This window comes from Oryx dammah, unplaced genomic scaffold, assembly GCF_014754425.2.
Source record: "Oryx dammah isolate SB20612 unplaced genomic scaffold, SCBI_Odam_1.1 HiC_scaffold_21, whole genome shotgun sequence".
In the NCBI taxonomy this organism is placed as follows: Eukaryota; Metazoa; Chordata; class Mammalia; order Artiodactyla; family Bovidae; genus Oryx; species Oryx dammah.
Window position 1 is genome coordinate 54166491 of NW_024070205.1, and position 21282 is coordinate 54187772.

The 21282-nt window shown below is 39.8% G+C and overlaps 1 protein-coding gene across 1 annotated transcript in view; it reads right to left on the reverse strand.

Annotated features, from left to right (window-relative positions):
* The window catches only part of DISP1 (dispatched RND transporter family member 1), a 219262-nt gene extending 199229 nt beyond the window's left edge, over positions 1 to 20033 (reverse strand). The window contains exon 1 of the mRNA XM_040263713.1: positions 19916 to 20033. Within this exon, the coding sequence (XP_040119647.1) occupies positions 19916 to 19967 (52 nt within the window). The 5' untranslated portion in view covers positions 19968 to 20033. The remainder of the gene's footprint in view (positions 1 to 19915) is intronic.
* Positions 20034 to 21282: the final 1249 nt, after the last annotated feature.

Consider the following 21282-nt stretch of genomic DNA (forward strand, 5'->3'; position numbering starts at 1 on the left):
AAGTACCTCCAGTTTATTACTGCTTCAAAACTATGCTTAAACATATTTAGGTTTTCAAAGAAAGATTAAGTTTAACCTGAAGCAAATACCTCTTCCATAGCAAAAGGCAAAGGTTAACACTTCATACAAGACAAAGAAAACCCAGTGGCTGGTTTATTAAAGAGCTACCTACTCTTCCTATCTATAACTTGCTGGGAGAAAAAGAAATGACTATTAGTTATGTCACCTCAAAGATGTGTAACTCACTTTAGTTAATCAATTTGTTGAAATTCAGAATGAGCATGTAATCCCATAATAAAACAAAATACCTTATTGCATGAAGACTATTTCATGGATTAGATATTGTGCTCTGAAAATTAAAGTCCTCAGTAAAAGTTCAGTCAAGTATTTCCCAATAACAGTGTTGTAAGAGTTGACACTAAGGACAAAAAAGTGAAAAACTTTTCATTCAACAACCTATATAATGGATTATCCACACTCCCACTCACTTTTTAAATTCAGCATGACCAATTCTTAATTCAGAGGGGATTCTTTTTCTCTTTTGCATAAGGATGCTTCCAGAAGTTCCCCATCTACACATTTACAGAATAAAAATGAACTTCTACATGTGTCTAAGATAAACATAAAAAGGCAAATCTACCCACAAACTTTTCTAATCTGAAATAAAGTATAAGTACTTTAACTGTTCATTTCTACAGAGACAAAGGATTGACTACCACCAACTTTAAAGCACATATGTCAAATAGCAAGGTGACACAACCCTCTTACCTGGAATAAAAATGGTAAAAACTTTAAAAGTTTTGCAGGAAACCAACTGGTAACCTCTAAAACTCAAGATGAAAGTTTTATGAGAATAGAAATGGAAAATCTGTATACAGGCTCTAACAGGAAACAACATGGGAGAATTTTACGAGTAGAAATCTTAATAATAGAGTTGTTATGCATAAAACAGAAGGCATCAACTTGCTGTACAGTAGAGCAGTTAAGGGCTAAAGCCCTGAAGTCAGGTTGTCCCCATTCAAATCCCACCTCTAATTCCTGTGTAATGTAAGCAAGCTATTTAGCCTCCATGCTGCTGCTAAGTTGCTTTAGTCGTGTCTGACTCTGTGCGACCCCAGAGACGGCAGCCTACCAGGCTCCCCCGTCCCTGGGATTCTCCAGGCAAGAACACTGGAGTGGGTTGCCATTTCCTTCTCCAATGCATAAAAGTGAAAGTGAAAGTGAAGTCATGTCCGACTCTTCGTGACCCCACAGACTGTAGCCTATCAGGCTCCTCCATCCATGGGATTTACCAAGCAAGAGTACTGGAGTGGGGTGCCATTGCCTTCTCCTGTATCTATGAAGTTGGCACAATAAGGGTCCTTAATAAAACTGCAACGAGGATTATATTAGATAACAGGTGTAAACCACTGAGCACAATGATTGGCACATAGTAAATATTTATTATTAGCTAGTTGTATAACTATTGTCCTCTACCTAAAACTGCTTTGTAGCACCACACTAGCAGAAGTGTCAAAAAATCACCTGAAGGAGTTAAATTAAGAAATTATGTTCTCACTCCTTGATGGGACCAGATAATCCTAATGCCCATCATACAACATTCAGCAAATATATTAACCTGGAAGCCAACACCAAAGAACCACAAATTAAATCATTAAAAATTAGTAAAGCATAAGTTCAGTTCAGTTCAGTTCAGTCGCTCAGTCGTGTCCGACTCTTCAGGCCTCCCTGTCCATCACCAACTCCCGGAATTCACTCAGACTCATGTCCATCAAGTCAGTGATGCCATCCAGCCATCTCATCCTCTATCGTCCCCTTCTCCTCCTGCCCCCAATCCCTCCCAGCATCACAGTCTTTTCCAATGAGTCAACTCTTCGCATGAGGTGGCCAAAGTACTGGAGTTTCAGCTTTAGCATCATTCCTTCCAAAGAAATCCCAAGGCTGATCTCCTTCAGAATGGACTGGTTGGATCTCCTTGCAGTCCAAGGGACTCTCTAGAGTCTTCTCCAACACCACAGGTCAAAAGCATCAATTCTTTGGCGCTCAGCTTTCTTCACAGTCCAACTCTCACATCCATAAAGGTGACTACTAATCTACTCACTTGAGCTCAGAGATCTAATTACTAATAATTAGATTACAGTATTAAGTGACTAATGAATTTCTTCTACACTATACTGCTGCTTCTCAGGTGGCTCAGTGGTAAAGAATCCATCTGCAGTTCAGGAGACACTGGTTCCAGGATTCAATATCTGGGTCGTGAAGATCCCCTGGATGAGGAAATGGCACCCCACTCCAGTATTCTTGCCTGGGAAATCCCATGGACAGAGGAGCCTGGTGGGCTACAGTGGAAGTGAAATAAAGTGAAACTGTTAGGTCGCTCAGTCATGTCCGCTCACTTTGCGACCCCATGGACTGTACCCCACCAGGCTCCTCTGTCCATGGGATTCTCCAGGCAAGAATACTGGAGTGGGTTGCCATTTCCTTCTCCAGGGGATCGTCCCGACTCGGGGATTAAATATGTTCTCCTGCAATGCAAGCAGATTCTTTACCATCTGAGCCACCGTGGAAGCCCATGGCGTCACGAAAGAGCTGGGCATGACTTAGCGACTACACAACATATTGCTGCTAAAGGGATCTTGAGGGGCAACCACGATGAACCATACAATGTCTAAAAGAATCAAGGGCCATGAACTATTCTGTAAACACAGAAATCCAGTATGCCCCCCTAACCCGATAGCTCTAGTGGCTGGTGAGAAGGGAAATATATTCGAGATAGTAGATATTCAAAACAGCTTCATTCTCTCTTGTTCCAGTGAGGAAAATGATCTACTGCAGATAATTCTAAATGTTTGGTTTGCTTTTGACCTTGACAGCCTAAGAAAACCTAAGTAGTTCAGGGAAGGTAACACCTTTATCTAAAACCTCTCAATTGGGGATGAAAAGGAAAGCTTCTCAAGAATGCTGAATGCTTATACTATCCCCAAGGGAGAAACTATTTGAGACTGAACTGTTAACTGGCAGCCACACCTTCAGTATCACCTGCACAGGCTTCCAGCACAGGCATGTAATAACTACTTATTAGGTAGTCACTAATTTACTCTTCATTTCAAAGCAGCTTTTTAATCTAGGTTTAAAAAAAATGAAACTGTCTAAATGTTGTTTTGTTGCTTTTTTTGCAGCAGATGGAAATGTATTTCATCATTACTCTCTCCATTATTCTTTTCAGCCTGCAAAAATCTGTGGTTGTAAAGCAAAGAAATAAAAGAGTTTGGATGATTTTAATCAAAGCTTGGATTCCAACCCTGCCCTGCAGCATGCTGTAATATGAGGAATGTTCCTGCCTCACATTCCAAAAGAAATGAATTTTTATGTGAACACCCCCTCATATTACCTGTCACTTCTCTTTTTGTTGTTGTTTCTATTCATGCAGCAAATATTAGGCATCTACTTCCTTATCCTAGATGCTACATTAATTATAGTACCATCCTTGGGGAACAAAAAAAAACACAACAAAACATTTATCAGTAATAAATTGATTGCATTAATAAAAGTTTAAAGTGGAGCAAATGAATCATAAAACACTTTCAGGAGTACACGGATATACAAAACAAAAAAATTCTATACTCAACATGCTGCTCATACTCTCTAAAAAGTACTATAGGTACAGGCACCAAAATATTTCAGGTGCTTTTCAAATGCAGAGGAAAACAGTGTACAACCAAAAGCAGATGGGTTTTAAAATTAGTTCCACCATTTATAAGTAGTATAAACTTACACAAATGATTTACTCTCTCCAAATGTCCCTCATCTCTAAAAGGGAAATATAAATATTTACCTTATATAAAGGTTGTTATAAAGATTGAATATAATATATATTAAATGCCCAGTGTAGCACCTGGAATATAGTATTGAATACATTATCAATATAGAGAGACTAGTATTATTAGAGACATTTTCAACAACAGGACACACTTAGTAGTGACTTTTACTCCTTGATGGAAAAAATTCTTCATGTCACTTAAAACTGTTCTGAAAAAGAAAGTAAAAGTTTCATAGACGAACACATAATTTGACAACATTTAAATAAGGAAAATTTCTTTTGACAAGTTGGAAGACAGGAACCTGAACTAAGAGATGAGTTATATTTCACAAGAAGAGTATCTAACTGAACAAGCAAAAAACATACAGTGACATTATAGAGGGAAGGCCTGGAGAAGGAAGAGTCAAGAAGTAGCTATCCCTATTTGTCAAACACCTTGTCTCTTCCTTTTATTCTTTCTCAATTTCTGGAGGGAAGAAATATGTTCTCACAGAAATTGGCAATCAAAAAAAAAAAAAAAAAGGAAGTCAGAAGTAATAAAGCAAACACATCATCTCTAAATATGAAACCATCTGCTATTTCTCTGAGTTGACAGGTTTTTTTATTTAGTTTCATAAATTTCACTTTAAAATACATCTAACTTACATAATATACCTTGTGATTAGGTCTATCAATCATTCCACTCCTACTCTGAATTAACTTAACCAAATAACTACACATTAGCTATCAGTTATGAGAGAAACGGAGATTTCACTTGGAGGAGAGATTAAAGGACAAAACAAAGGGAAAAAAAGTGTTATGAATGCATAGGGCACTTGTGAGATGAGAAAGCATCGTTATCCAATGGAGGAAATAACAGCCAGGAAAGGAAGAAATTGCAGGAGAGTATGCATCAAAGAACAAACACTAACGATCAACACAGCACTTACTTTTTTGAGACAATAATCACCAGCATGTCTCACTGACCAAATGCTACTACAGACCACCAATACTTATCAACTGTAGGACTGTGAAACAGAACACCATACAATTTGAAACACTGGGGCCTGAAAACAGAAAGGTGTCCTATCTTATGATCAAACTATAGAAAAATCAAAAATCACTAAAAAAGTGATGTTTATTTAGTTGCATCTTTGGGGGAAAAAATAGGGATAGCTAGAAAGAAAGAGTCAAATTCACTTCTCCTTAAAGGCCTCTTTCAAGCTTTTCTGAACTCCTTTGCTTATGAATGTAGACATACAATGAATTTCTCAGTTTAAATTTAAAAGCCTAGCATACAAAATTGTGCACAGAACCTCTCTTTCACCTCTAAGGGTTCCAAGAAAGAACCCTTCTTTAACAGATCTTCAAGTACTGCAAAGGCTCCTTCGAATGATAATATACTAAGTCACTCCAAGTTAAGTGTAAACTTTACCAGCCTCTGAACACTAGGGCAATGGTTTCCAGGTATGGTTCAGAAACAGTTGCTGTAAAGTTGAGATATATACTCTAAGCCTCATAGTTAGCCCATGGGACTTCCCTGATGGTCCAGTGATTATGACCTTGTGCTTCCACTTCAGGGGGCACAAGTTCAATCCCTGGTCAAGGAACTAAGATCCTGTATGCCCTAAGACACGGCTCAAAAACAAACAAAAAAACCCATAAGCCTACACACTGAAAAAATCTGTCACTTGATTACCACTGAGTCTACATTCTTAAGTGTTTCCTATCTTAACACACAATTAACATAGAAAATTCCTTTTTTTTAAACCAGTTATCTTAGGAGTTGACATCCATCAAATAGTTCGCTTTTTTCTCAAAACTAAAAGAAATAACCCTCTGAAGAGGAAAGTGAGAAGTTACTCCAAAGTCTTGTACTTTCCACTTCCCTTTCAACCATATCTTCACAGTTAAATTCCAAAGAGTGTTGGGGGTGGCGGGGGGAGAGGCAACAAAGTTAATTAGAGATAGTGCTGTTAGGAAAGTACATCCTTTTAATTTGAGGAGATGGATTTTGAAATTGAAATATGGTCCCCCCCCCAAAAAAAAAGTGCACAGTTTATTCAAAAAAGAGCTAGCCTGAGGATCACAGAGGTAGAGAAGTACTAAACAGAGTCAGAGACATGCACCTGCCCGGAAGTAAGAAACCTAAAACAGAAAGCATGCTGAAGAGTTCCCCAGTGTTTCATATTAATATAACTTTCTCCTTTGTTGAAAGGATAATATCATATATTAATGCATGTATATGGAATCTAGAAAGATGGTATTGATGAACCTATCTACAGGGCAGCAATGGAGACAGACAGAGAACTGACTTATGGACACAGTGGAGGAAGGAGAGGATGAGACAAACTGAGAGAGCAGTGTAGAAGCATACACATTACCTATGTACAACAGACACAGCCAGCGGAAATTTGCCGTAGGGTGCAGGTAGCTCAAATCTGGTGCTCTGCGACAACCTAGAGGGGTGTGATGGGGTGGGAGGTGCCAGGAAGGTTCAAGACGGAGGGGACACACATATACCTTTGACTGATTCATGCCAATATATGGCAGAAACCAACACAATATTGTAAAGATTGTAATTAAAAATAAAGAAATTAAAAAAATACTTGAGGGGGGAAAAGCCACGATAAAGAGCAATGGAGGAGACATAAAGAATAAGGAAGTAGGGAAAAAAGGATCTCACTCTAGACCCTCAGCCAATTGCTATGACATAATAAAATAAATGCTATTGTTTACTGAATGCTATGTGCCAGGCGTTATGCTGACCACATTACATACAGTATCCCCTTTACTCCTTATAACAACTGTGTGCATCAGGCATTATGATTTTACAGATAAGGAAGCTCAGATTATACCTGAAACCTGGCAACCTTCTAAAGGATCCCTTTACATCCTACAACTTTTCTCTATGCCCCAAGGTCCTTAAAATTCCCTCCTAGAGGAATTTCAAACCCTTGCCCTATGTGGGTTTACAGAGAGCACTTGAGTTACAACAGCTACATTTTTCTCTATTCTCAATCTCCTCAACAAAGAAAGCTTTCAGTAACTTATCTTGGTCCAAGTGTTACCTACTCTTAAGATACTCTGCAATATCCCCTGTGAATCATCCAGTGGCTAGCCTGTATTATATTTCCTAGTAAAATCTCTTCAAGCCCCGGGGGTATCCCATGTCACTGTGTGCCCCACTTGGATATGTGGTCCAATTGGAAATATCTTACAGTATCACACTTCTCTCTGCCCTCCCTCTCCTTTCAGAGTCACTGAATGGCATGAATTTGACCACTATTCTCTTAACTATTAATTCATATTCATTCCCTTAAATAAGACTCAAAATGACTTTCTCTTCAGAAAACCTGCCCATGATTAGCATCATTTAACTGTAACCATTCTGGTGGCAGAAAAGGCCCTGGATTGGAAACCAGATCTGGATAGATCTGGCTTCTAATCTTGGTTCTTTTACAGTAGGATATGTTACCAGAGCAAATCACTCCACTTTTGCAGGACTAGTTTCTCAACTGTTACTGAAGGGAATTAGACTAAATAAGTTCAGACTAATTCCTAGATCTACATTTTTTTTTCCCTATAAAAAGGCTACCAAAAGCCATTAACTTGTAAAAACAGAAGAATTGTTATGAAATGATTAAAATTACTTAAGGCATCTTACATTTAAAAAAAATTAATATACAACATATTAAAACCACAAAAACAGAGAAAAACTTAAATTTCAAAGGGTGACAAGGTGGATTAAGTTGTCCATTTTCCATTCTCTATTTGACACATGACTGAAAACCCAGGTAATCCCTTAAAGACTACTAGGCTATGAACATACACACTCTCCTATTAACTAATCACTACTGCAATATTTCATATACCACATATTTGTTTAACACACCAAAAGTATTCCAAATACTAACTGTGAAGATTAGTCTTATCTGTCAACTTTGCTAGGTTATAGTACCCACTCACTTAATCAAACGTTAATTTAGGTGTTACTGTAAAGGTATTATGTAGATATAGTTAATATCTACAGTAAGTTGACTTTAAGTAAAGAAGATTACCCTTGACAATGTGGGTGGGACACATCTAACCAGCCGAAGGGCTTAAGAGTAAAAACCAGTTTTCCCAGAGAAAGAATCCTATCTCAATACTGAAGCATCACCTGACCTTAAATCTGGCAGTCTTTCCTACAAATTTTGAACTTGTCCCCCCACAATGTCATGAGTCAATTCATGAAAACAAATCTCTTTTTAAAAATACACAGATACACTACAAATGAGAATGTTTTTGTTTCTCTCGAGAACCCTGACTGCTACACTAACATACTAAATACTCAAACTAGTATTTTCCTTTTTAAGTAAGAATTAACAGATGTCTGTTTCTGGTAACCTCTTTAAAATATTAAAGCATTTTAAATAAGTATTCAGAATGTTACTGCAACGATTATCTCACTGTGCTTTTCTTTATTAAAATACATAGGAAGAAAAAGAATAGTGATGTTTTCCACATTGAACTGTTAAGTTCCAAAACTGATTTCAGAAAATTCTGAGATTCAATTTTTTTTCTCATTTTCATGGCCTTCAGAGAGTTTCATAACTAGACATTATATAACATTACTGAAGAAAGTCACTTACCAGCCCAATTTTAAAGACTAAGGAATCAGGCAAAGAGAAGTAGTAGACTTTGCAGTACTTTACTGAGGTATATTTGCAGAATCAAGCTGGGAATTTTCCAGCTCTAAGTTTTATTGTTGATCCATCAACTAGTTAGCCTGCCATGGTACACTGACACAGAAAAAGATTTTAGAAATCCCAAGATACACAGAAACTACTAAAGACATAGAATGACATATTTAGAAATATCAGTTCATATGCTGGTTCCATTCAAAAAGTGTTACTGATTCTAGGTACCTATAAACTTTTTTTCTGTAAAGGGTCAGTAGTATTTAGGCCTTGCAGGCCATAAAGTCTCATTGGCAACTACTCAACTCTGCCACTGTAGCCCCAAGGCAGCCAATGACAGTACATAAATGAATGAGTATGGCTGATATTCCAATAAAACTTGATTTACTAAAACAGGCCAGATTTGGCCTGTGGACCATAGTTTGCTAAGCTCTGATTTATACACATGAAATCAAGGAGCTAGAAAAGACCCTGGAGATCATATGGCAAACTCCCATTCAATGCCAAGATATCTCTATATCCAATGCCAGTGACCATCTGGCTCAGAATAGGTTCTATAAATGAACTGTTTTCCAAGCTAGATTGGTTATTCCTCAATAAGTGACTTCATGCTTTTTGGACAGGATATTTTCCTACAGTGTGGAACTATCTAGAGCCCTGTAGGTCATTTAGCATTCCTGGTTTCATGAACAGTCACAAATATACATCCATCACTATGACAACCAAAACCTTCCCTCCGTGTTCCCAAATCCCATAAGGTGGGGGTACTGGTACCCAGTGGGTGAAGATATATTGAGCTATCTTCAGATGGGATATGCGGCAGCTGTCCACGCAGCCATTTCCCCTTCTACCTAGGGCAGACATGACTAATCAATCACAATACTATTTCCTACTGAGGTTGGACTTTGCCTCAGAATGTTTAATACAATGCTCAAGGCAACCATCACCAATGAACCAGAACTGTGACGTTAAAACATATTTGTTATCCCTAATCTAAAAAGATAGTTCTACACAAACACACACACACACACACAGAAAAGAAACTGGCTTCCTTTAAGCTTGCTGCTGCTGCTGCTAAGTCACTTCAATCGTGTCCAACTCTGTGCGACCCCATAGTCGGCAGCCCACCAGGCTCCGCCGTCCCTGGGATTCTCCAGGCAAGAACACTGGAGTGGGTTGCCATCTCTTTCTCCAATGCGTGAAAGTGAAAAGTGAAAGTGAAGTCGCTCAGTCGTGTCGGACTCTTAGCAACCCCATGGAGTGCAGCCCACCAGGCTCCTCTGTCCATGGGATTTTCCCGGCAAGAGTACTGGAGTGGGATGCCATCGCCTTCCAGCTTATGAAGCTGAAAAATAATATGGTTTAATTTTAAACTCTATGGGATGTTTCAAAAGTTTGTGTGAACATTTCTTGGTTCTGACAATGACTGGGGCCACTGAAAGCACTTGGCACACTGAGGAATGAGGGGCACTGCTGTACAACAAAGGATAATCCTGCATCCTCCTCGATTTTTTAATATCCCACTAGAAACAGACCTGTTTAAATTATCTAAGTCTAGACTGTAACTCCATTTAACATACAAATAGGAATTCTCTTTTTCACATTTTTAATAATACATAAGCTCGCCCAAAATGTAATTGCTCTGAAAGTCAAGGCAAGACTGTATTTAAATTTTTTTCTGAATTTTGCCAAGAGTTAATTCAACATTTTGGAAAATCATCTCAATGACTGCAATATAATTCAGTGTATGTAAGTACAATTTATCTGAATAAACCTGAATTTTTACTTATTTCGGTTACAATAATTCCAGATACAAGGTAACAAAGTTAACCACTTGCTACTTATAGAGCATATACGTTTTGAAAAATATATTTAATGACTTTATTATTATTTCTCCTTTATATTTACAGTTAGAACATTATGTTCATTTCTTTGCAGTCAGGTTTGCAAGTAGTTACAATATATCTATGAATTCACTTAGCATAGTAAAGGGGGGACTACAAGACATGTTTTAAAAACAGAGCATCGGCTCTGCCAGGTCAAAAACCACTGGTCTAAACTAATGAAATCTTTTTGACCAAATTTCACTAACAAAGACACCAATCTTGCCCACAATTTTGAAACAAATCTAATGTGTTTCAAGAGTTTAAACACAACTTTCACTGGCTAGCTGAAGTCATTTTTACAGAAAAACACAGATCTCTCAATGTAGGTGCAGTTTCTGTATCTCCTCTCCCCTGCTGTATTAAATACACAAGAAATGGCTTAGGACCTCTAAGTCCTCCAGCACACTAGAGCTGTCACTGTGATTATTTCCAACCAATTGTGAAGAGAACTGGCAGTGTTACAGAGTCAATGAAAGAACCCAGTCATCACCGAGGCAACTGCCCTTGAGTATCAGACAGAAAGATTCTACTCTAAGCCAGTCCATTTTCCACATTCAATTATGTTATTGAGAGCTGTCTCTTGTTCTGCACAGAACAGCTCTAGAACAGCATTCAAGAGGGCAGAAATGTTCAGTATCTGCACTGTCTATGTAAGAGATTACTAGATTCAAAATTCAAAATTACTAGATTCAAAAGTGGAAATAATCTCCATATAAGTCTACATATTATACACACACCTATATAATAGACTAAGGCCAACGGCAAGCCTAGTTTCTAAGAATGTTAATTACTGTTTCCAAGTACAAGTCTCTCTTTAAATACCTTTTTATAGTTCATGGCAGTTTTAAGTCTTAGAGTGTGAATCGTGCTCATGCTCAGTGGCTAAGTCACGTCAGACTCTTTACGACCCCATGGACTGTAGCCCACCAGGCTCCTCTGTCCATGAGATTTTTCCAGACAAGACTACTGGAGTGAGCTCGCATTCCTTCTCCAAGGGATCTTCCCGACTCAGGGATGAAACCCGCATCTCCCACACTGGCAAGTGGATTCTTAACAATGAGCCACCGGGGAAGCCCTAGAGTGTAAGTAAGAGCTCATTAGTTCAGTTCAGTTCAGTCACTCAGTCGTGTCCGACTCTTTGCGACCCCATGAATCGCAGCACGCCAGGCCTCCCTGTCTATCACCAGCTCCCAGGAGTTTACCCAAACTTATGTCCATCGAGTCGGTGATGCCATCCAGCCATCTTATCCTCTGTTGTCCCCTTCTCCTCCTGCCGCCAATCCCTCCCAGCATCAGAGTCTTTTCCAATGAGTCAAGTCTTCACATGAGGTGGCCAAAGTATTGGAGTTTCAGCTTCAGCATCAGTCCTTCCAATGAACAGCCAGGACTAATCTCCTCTAGGATGGACTGGTTGGATCTCCTTGCAGTCCAAGGGACTCTCAAGAGTCTTCTCCAACACCACAGTTCAAAAGCATCAATTCTTCGGCGCTCAGCTTTCTTCACAGTCCAACTCTCACATCCATACATGACCACTGGAAAAACCATAGCTTGACTACAGGGACCTTTGTTGGCAAAGTAATGTCTCTGCTTTTTAATATGCTATCTAGGTTGGTCATAACTTTCCTTTCAAGGAGTAAGTGTCTTTTAATTTCATGGCTGCAATCACCATCTGCAGTGATTTTGGAGCCCAAAAAACTAAAGTCTGACAGTTTCCACTGTTTCCCCATCTATAGTCTTTAAGTATTTCAAAGACTAAATCCCAAAGCAACACAGTAAACATAAGAAAGGGCAGGTCCCAGATACTTTCTTTAAACCAAGTTTCCAACTATTCTAGGTTAAGTAGTGACATTCAGTTTTAAGAGCTAAGAGAGACAGGCACGTTAGAACATAATTTCAATGATTTATTTATTTTTCTATTCTTCATAGACATGCATGTAAAAGTGAGTGGAAGGAAGAGGAAAAAAAACAGCAAGGCTTTGAAATGGTCTATAAGTAATTCTTGGGTCTCCCAGGGAATAAGGCAACCAGGTCCAGGGAACTAGCACTTCTCACATTTCTCTGCAGAGAACTTTCTATATGATCCACTTCTAAACCTACAAGGTGCATTAGCTACTTAGCCACAAACAGCCCAAAGCCAGCCCTGACTCAACACAATCTCTGAGGAATAAGTATTATAAACAGAGAGGACAAAGCTGAAAAGGATGGCTAATACACAAACAAGAATATTGAGACCAATATACATCTTTATAAGCTAAAATGCTGAATAGCTGAAACACAGGTAGGATAAAATTAAATAGGGAGTAAGTGTAAAGTCATGCATTTCAATTCAAAACTCAGCTCTACAAGTACAAGGACCACTAACAGAACAGAGAGTTCCTGCAGAAATCTAGGGGGCTTTGGCTTACCAAATGCTTAATATAAGAGCAAGATGTGTCGGCTTGTATATTAACACAATTTTGGACAAAAAGAGTATGGTGTCCACCTTACAGGAAGTTAACAGTCCCACTATTTGCTGCCTTGATCAGACACCTAAACTAGTGTAGACAGTTATGGAAGCTGAATTTTCAGAATACTGACAATCTACTGCATCCAGAATAAGACAATTGGGATAGCGAGAGATCTAGATATTGGCATTATTTAGCCTGAAGAAGAGATAATAAGACATAGTTATCTTTAAATATGTGACAAAACTTTACATAGCAAAGAGGAAATAGTTCTTCTGTGTCTCTCTACAACTAATTAGATTTTAAATCTACAACCAACTAGATTTTTAAAAAATACACACAATAGGTAATTTGGATCTGTTGTATAAAAAGGAAGTAAACACCTAGTCACTCTATGTATTCGGGCAAGGGCCTAAAGTCCTCTGGGATAAGAAGTGTTATCAGGGTACCCAAATCAGATAGAAGAATGGATTAAGCAACTGTTACAGGTTCATCCAATTCTGCAATAACATTCTTTTAAGTGCAGAAGAAAAAGTACAAGCTGAGGCAACAGACACTTTACTTCCCTAGTAGCAAGCTATGTTAGAGAATGGAGAGAAGAAATAAGACAGCCAAGTGATTTTAAGGTACATTTTAAAATACATGGTATGTAACGACCTCAAAGTGAGATGCAGTTGAAAAGAGAACCGGATTTACGGTTGGAAGACTTTTCATTTAAAATCGTGAATAGCTGAAACACAGGCAGGATAAAATGTAACAGGAAGCAAGTGTAAAGTCATGCATCTCAATTTAAACATCAGTTATACAAGTGCAGTGTTTTCATTCAAAAATGCTGAACAGCTGCATCCCAGTTCCAGCCCAGCCCAGCTAGTCAGTGAACCTTTCTGTGGCTCAAGTTTTTCTACCTCTGAACTAAGGATACCACCTCTCCTGCCTCAAGGATCAGAGGACCAAATAAGAAAAGCACTACCTAAATAATTTATACATAACTTATCATTGTTATTGTTCTACATTAGTCAGACTCTTCTAAGCTCTGTTCACCTCACTTTAAAAAGGATATGAAAAACCTATTATCATATAAAATCAACCAAGTTCAGATCTTGTGATTTAAGTAGAGACACAGAATGCATGTTTTGGGTAGAAAACGTCAAGGAAAAGAGAGTCTTATCCAAAGAAAAGTAACAAGGTACTTATTATAGAGTAAGTTGTGTGTTCTTCTAAAGAATGCTGTTCAGCTGTTTTCTATAGGAAAAGGAAATGAGACTCAGAAGAGGTGGACTTAAATGGTTGCAAGCGAGATTACAGGCTAGAGAATAACATTTTACATACTTCTTTTGAGATCAAATGAAACGAATCCAACATGTCAAGATGATAAGACCCTGGAAGAGGCTACAGAGATTTAGAACTCAAAACCTACTTGTGCTGGATTGGTCAACATTTAATATCCTTCAGTTCAGTCACTCAGTTGTGTCTGACTCTTTGCGACCCCATGAATTGCAGCACGCCAGGCCTCCCTGTCCATCACCAACTCCCGGAGTTCACTCAGACTCACGTCCATCGAGTCGGTGATGCCATCCAGCCATCTCATCCTCTGACGTCCCCTTCTCCTCCTGCCCTCAATCCCTCCCAGCATCAGAGTCTTTTCCAATGAGTCAACTCTTCGCATGAGGTGGCCAAAGTACTGGAGTTTCAGCTTTAGCATCATTCCTTCCAAAGAACACCCAGGGCTGATCTCCTTTAGAATGGACTGGTTGGATCTCCTTGCAGTCCAAGGGACTCTCAAGAGTCTTCTCCAACACCACAGTTCAAAAGCATCAATTCTTCGGCACTTAGCTTTCTTCACAGTCCAACTCTCACATCCATACATGACCACTGGAAAAACCATAGCCTTGACAAGACAGACTTTTGTTGGCAAGTAATGTCCTTGCTTTTGAATATGCTATCTAGGTTGGTCATAACTTTTCTTCCAAGGAGTAAGCGTCTTTTAATTCCATGGCTGCAATCACCATCTGCAGTGATTTTGGAGCCCCAAAAAATAAAGTCTGACACTGTTTCCACTGTTTCCCCATCTATTTCCCACAAAGTGATGGGACCAGATGCCATGATCTTCGTTTTCTGAATGTTGAGCTTTAAGCCAACTTTTTCACTCTCCTCTTTCACTTTCATCAAGAGGCTTTTTAGTTCCTCTTCACTTTCTGCCATAAGGGTGGTGTCATCTGCATATCTGAGGTTATTGATATTTCTCCCAGCAATCTTGATTCCAGCTCCGTCCATGGGATTTTCCAGTGCTTCTTCCAGCCCAGCGTTTCTCATGATGTGCGAAAGGGAGTCAAATCAGATTATTTCCCAAGGTCCTTTCCAGCTCTAGAACTCAGAGGGTTAGAACCAATAAATAACTTTACTAGGAAAAGAAATAAAGTTAGCAGTTGTACTTGGGAGCATGTTTTATATGAACTTTCTACTTTCATCAAAGTGCTCTTACTTAAGTAATAAAGCAAATAAGGAAAATGTTAGAAATAGGTGAATCTGAGTAAACAGTATATAGGTGGTTCCCTGTACTATTTTTATTTTTTCAACTTACTATTAAATAGTCATCATTTAGGTTTAAAATATTAGGAGTTGACTGATACTGCTTATCTTACCAGTTCTTGTGGGAAAGCCTATAACTTGATTATGTATCACTTCCTAGGGCCTGCCCTCCCTCTGATGTAATTAACACAAATTCACTCATAAATGGTGCTTAGTCTTCTGGCATCTGCAGTGTTCTCATCAATCCCAATGCTTGCTGCTGCTGCTGCTGCTAAGTCGCTTCAGTCGTGTCCGACTCTGTGCGACCCCACAGACGGCAGCCCACCAGGCTCCTCCGTCCATGGGATTTTCCAGGCGAGAGTACTGGAGTGGGGTGCCATTGCCTTCTCCAATCCCAATGCTTACTTCCTCTCAATTTTGCAAATAAACTTCAGTATTTGTTTTTTATTCACATGTGTTTTTAATTTGTTTTTTTAATTAGAGAATAATTGCTTTACAATGTTGTGTTGGCTTATGCCATACAACAATGCAAATCAAAATGTGTGTGTGTGTGTGTCTGTGTCTGTGTCTGTGTCTGTGTGTGTAGAAGGAAACAGCAACCCACTCCAGGATTCTGACCTGAAGAATTCCATGGATGTATAGTCCATGGGGTCGCAAAGAGTCAGACACTACTGAGTGACTTTCACACATACAAACACATACATATATATCGTCTCCCTCTTGTCTTGCCTGGAGAATCCCATGGACTAGCGGAGCCTGACAGGCTATAGTCCATGGGATCGCAAAGAGTTGGACAGGACTAAGTGACTGATACTTCTTGAACCTTCAACCCTCCCCTTAAACCTCTCCAACACTCCTAATTATCATATAAACTCTGACTTCCCAGGCTCTGCCAGGTCATTCTCACAGAGGTGGGAGAGATGGAAGGGGTTTTTTTCCCTGCCCGCTACTGGCAATGAGGGAGCACACTGTCTGCAGGGAATTTTAAAACAATAATAAAAGAAACTAATAGTCTTTCTGCTTCTTATCATCACCAGGCACTGGCAATATGAAACAACCTTAATGTTTAGACACTCCTTCCAACCACTGCAGACAGCTTCAAACATTACCCCTTAACATGTAATCAGTAATGGTCAGCCTCTTCAACCTCTGCCCAAATCTTTTATCCAATAGTTTTTCTTTACATTGGGATCTCAAAATAAAAACAAAAGCTAATAATAAGAACAACAAATATTAAAAGCAATCAGTGTACTTTCTATAATATTTGTAACTGTGAGGCATATCATTATCACTGTAATAGAAAAGCTCATATAAAATCTAATGTGATGCTTTTCTCAGAACTAAGAAGAGTCTCTATATATCACCTCAATCAATTATCATTTAGCATTAAAACTATTTTTCAATCAACAATAATGTAAACAAGTGGTTCACAGCCATAACCCAATGCCTGGAGGCTGGAAAATTTGCCAAGATTTATGGGCTCAGACTCAGCAGAATGAACAAGGCTCTACTCGCATAACTGCAGTCCTTTCGGCCACGCTGTTCACCTTGCATCATACGGAGGGCCATGTCATCTTAGTTACTATGAAAAAACAGGTCTAACTCAGAGAAAGAAAAAGGACAGAAAGAGATTTTAAAAGAAGGGGTCAACTATGCCTCGGTTAACCTTGCCAAGGGCCTTGCATCAGAGGCAGTACACAGCTGGATGGTAAAATCAGCAGATCAACACTCTGCTTGGTATCTCCCTGTTCAAAGCTGTACTCCTCAGCTGTAACAAATCCTTCTGATTCCATCAAAAGGCAGGGAATGGCTGCCCATAGGGCATGCAGATAAGTGAGAATGGACTATATAATCATAAAATTGATAATCAGAGAGGAGTTGTTGTTGTTTAGTCAATAAGTCGTGTCCAACTCTTTGCAATCCCATGCTGTAGCCCGCCAGGCTCCTCTGGTGATGGGATTTCCCAGGCAAGAATACTGGAGTGGGTTGCCATTTCCTTCTCCAGGGGATCTTACCCACTCAGGGATCGAACCCACATCTTCTGCATTGGCAGACGGGTTCTTTAGCACTGAGCCACCAAGAAAGCCCAATCAGAGTACAGAACCAGAAAACTCAATATAACAAGCTACTTCACGTATTACAAACTGGTGATTAAAAAGAAATGTGCTAGCATGTGTATATCAAGGCAGTTTTGATTATAGCTGTTTTAACAGTTCTTCCAATGCACAGATACATGTTTCAGTGCAGCAGAAATAAAAAATAGTAAATTCATAAGAATAATAAGTAAGTTCCCACAACCTGATTTTTTTTTAAAATGCCACTACTGGTTAAACTGTAAAATACATCTAAATCCTACAAAATAATACTTAGAATTTATCTAGGGAAGGCTAAGAAATTTACTCAACATTAGAACAAAAGACAAAAATTCCAAAGATAATCCAGAACACAAAGCAATCAAATTTCAAACATACTACTCTAACACATATCTAGAAACTTGCTACAGAAGGCAGGACTCTTATGTTTCAAAAATGAGCACTTCCTCTCCTATGAACTAATGTCTAAGAACCTACAGGCTTTCTCCTAAAACCAAGAGAAAGGGGGAAAGAACACATTTTCAAATCAACAATATATGGAAAAATTAGAAAAGGCCTTTTCAGAAAAACAGTACTGTCTAAAGAAATAAGATTGAATTAAAACATATAGAAATCTACCTGACATTTAATTCAATAGCTTTAAAGATCAGTGCCATCTTTTCACTTTCTAATTTGAAAAATTATTCAATTTCCTTTCATGTTACAGCATTGTTTATGTTTACGTAATGCTTTCCACTTGAAAGTCTCAGGTGTGCCCCTAAACACAGGAAGTTATAATAATCTTACACAAGCATAAATTTTCAAGGCCATCAAGAGTTTAGCTTAATAATACTATGTTGTATACTTCAAATTTATTAAGAGTATATCTTAAGCGTTCTCACCACAAAACGAAAGAGAGAAATTAGTAACTATGTGAAGTGATGGTTTGTTAATTAGTTTGACTGTGATAATCATTTCGCAATATATGTACATATCAAGTTATCACGTTGTACACCTCAAGTATACGCAATTTTGATTTGTCAATTATGCCTCATTAAAGCTGAGGGAAAGAGTTTACAAGCTAGCAAGACACCAAGCCATCAATATACATAAACTGCTCAGGTTAACTTGAATTAGTGCAAGTCAAACCACTAAATCAGATCTAAAAGATCTACAAACCAATACTGTAGTTTTAAAAATAAAAAAATGTTAACATCCGAAATATAAACTGCTTGAAACAAGCAAAAGAAAAAAAAAAAAAAGAAACAAGCAAAAGACTCAATCATCAGATATCACCCTCCACCAAGGATAACGCTCTCCCTAGGTACCTTGCCCAGTTTGTGACAAAAAAACAAAATTTGCCATTACCTAAAGCTAAAACACTCTTTGTGAGTATACAGAAGTGAGACACTATAATGATGTAGATTAGGAATTACATATTAATCGTGGTCAATAAAACATAAATAAAATGAAGACAATAACTAAAATTAATAATAATTACCTCTGGTAATGATAAAAGCAAGCCCACACACTACACAATCGCCAATAAGGAAAACTAAATATGCTAATGTGTATGTAACAACAGATCTTGGGTTATCAATTTTTTTTTTAATCTATCAATGGAAAATACATGTTTTCCTTGTAGCAGAAATAAAAAGTAACAGTAAATCCATGGGAATTGCTACTCAAAAACTAAACACAACAGGATAACTTTTAGTAAAATTACATTACAAAGTCATGCAGAAAAACAATGAACAGTAACTGACAACGTGACTGCACTGGCTTTCCCTGTAATGATCACTGTAATTCTAAACGCATTTAGAAGCTGACTGCATGACAAAGGAAATAAGACAACCTGAACTCAGCAAGGTAGGAAAGATTCCAAAAGGGAAACTTTGGCTGGCTTACTGGTATGAGGATAACTTTAAAGTACTATCTATTTGACAAGGAAATGCAACATGAGTTGAACCTGGGTGCGGAAGAGCTCAAGTTTTCCCTGGAAATGTAAATTCTTCCCCGAAATTCACAAGGGTTAAAAAAAAAAAAGCCGCATCAGTAAACCAGCATTAATTGCAAATGAGGCAACAGGAATTCAGCATCCAATAGATGGTCTGACCATCTTTCTAACCCGTTAGGTCAAGAGCCCTTCTCACCTACGACCCTCACAGAAGGGCTGACTCCCTGCTCTCAAACCTCCTCAGCAAGCCAACCTTTGCCAACTCATGCCACCCTCACAGACGATCTGCCAAGTCCCGGGACACTCCCCCAAGCGGGACAGCCTTCCTCCGAGACGCCTCCTGCCCCGTGTCACCCGCCACTCCCCCTCCCCTTCTCAGGGCCTCTCCGGCCTCAGGGTCCCCACTGCCTCCCTCCCCAGACCCTCACGGCTGCCCTGAGCTCCCCGCCCCCGGTCCCCGACCCCCAATTCTAGTCCCCTCCCTCTAACCTGGGGTCACCGTTCTCCCTCTGCCCCCGCGGGGAGTCCCGATTCTCCCGTCCCTACCCGGTCTCCGAGTCCCGCGACGCGGGGCGGCGGCAGGGGCGCCGAGAAGCATCCACTGAGGAGACAAGTGCCTGGGGACTCTCCGGCTCCGATCTGGACCGGAGCCGGGCTTCCGCCTCGCGCCGGAAGGCATTCGCGAGCGGGAGCGGAAGTCCCGCCCGCTCCCCGCCGGCCGGCGGGCAAAGACCGCACCGTGGGGTCTAGCCAGAACGTCAGGAGGATTCGCTGGGGGTTAACAGGGGTCGTAGGCACCCGGCCGAGAGAAAAAAGGCTTACCGTGAAGGGCCAAGGCGCCAAAAGTCTTTCTCCTTGCAGCTTCTCTTTACAGCCGATGAGCCAACGCACCTGCAATCGCTTGACCAGGGGGCTGTTCTTGCTGACGCCCCCAGAGGAACAAGATGACTCAGACTCTGACCCCTGCCCCCACAATCTAGTTGAAAATTGACATAAACAGAGATGAATAACACCACAAGGCAGCACTGCTTGTGGTGCCAGATGTTTATCACCTGCTATATATCACTTATTGAACGACTAGGCTGTAAACAGATGCAAGCCCCCGTCTTATGAAGCGAGGGAGGCACTCAGGGCAATGAACTAGGCAGAGAGTAAATCAAACAGCGACTCGTCCCTCGGGAAACTTAGGGTAGTATAGGGACAGATATATAGGCAAATAAGTGCAATGAAACCATTGAGCATTAGAGGAACTATGGCCGAGCAGAAGGCAGTGGTGGCGGTAGGAAGGTGAGCAGACACAAGACTCTATAGAAATACCGGCTCCTCAGTGAGTCTGAAATGAATGATGAATAAGAGTTAAAGGTCAAACAAGGTAGGGAAGGGCATGCAGAGGAGAAGGATGCCAGAGAGAGCTTGGTTTACTTAGGGATCTAGAGGAGGGTACAGCTAACTTAGCAAGGTGTGCGATCAGAAAGGCGGGAGGAAGCACAATGAGAGGAGGCAAGCCCAGATCTGGAAGACTGCTTTGTATTATACTAAGGAATTTAGACTTTAGACTCCAGGCAACAGGGAATCAGTGCATTATCTGTAGGGGAACAGGCAAAACACGGAGTCATGGGTTGATTAGGATGATTGGCCTACTCATCAAAGGAAAATAATGGATAGAACATTGTGAGGGTGTTTTCTCAAGCTGTCATCAGTTCAGTCACTCAGTTGCATCCAACTATTTGTGACCCCATGGACTGCAGCAGGCCAGGCTTCCCTGTCCATCACCATCTCCTGGAGTTTACTTAAACTCATGTCCATAGAGTCAGTAATGCCATCCAGCTATCTCATTCTCTGTTGTCCATTCTCCTCCTGCCTTCAGTCCTTCCCAGCATTAGTTTTCTGATGAGCGGTGGTCAGTTTTCTGA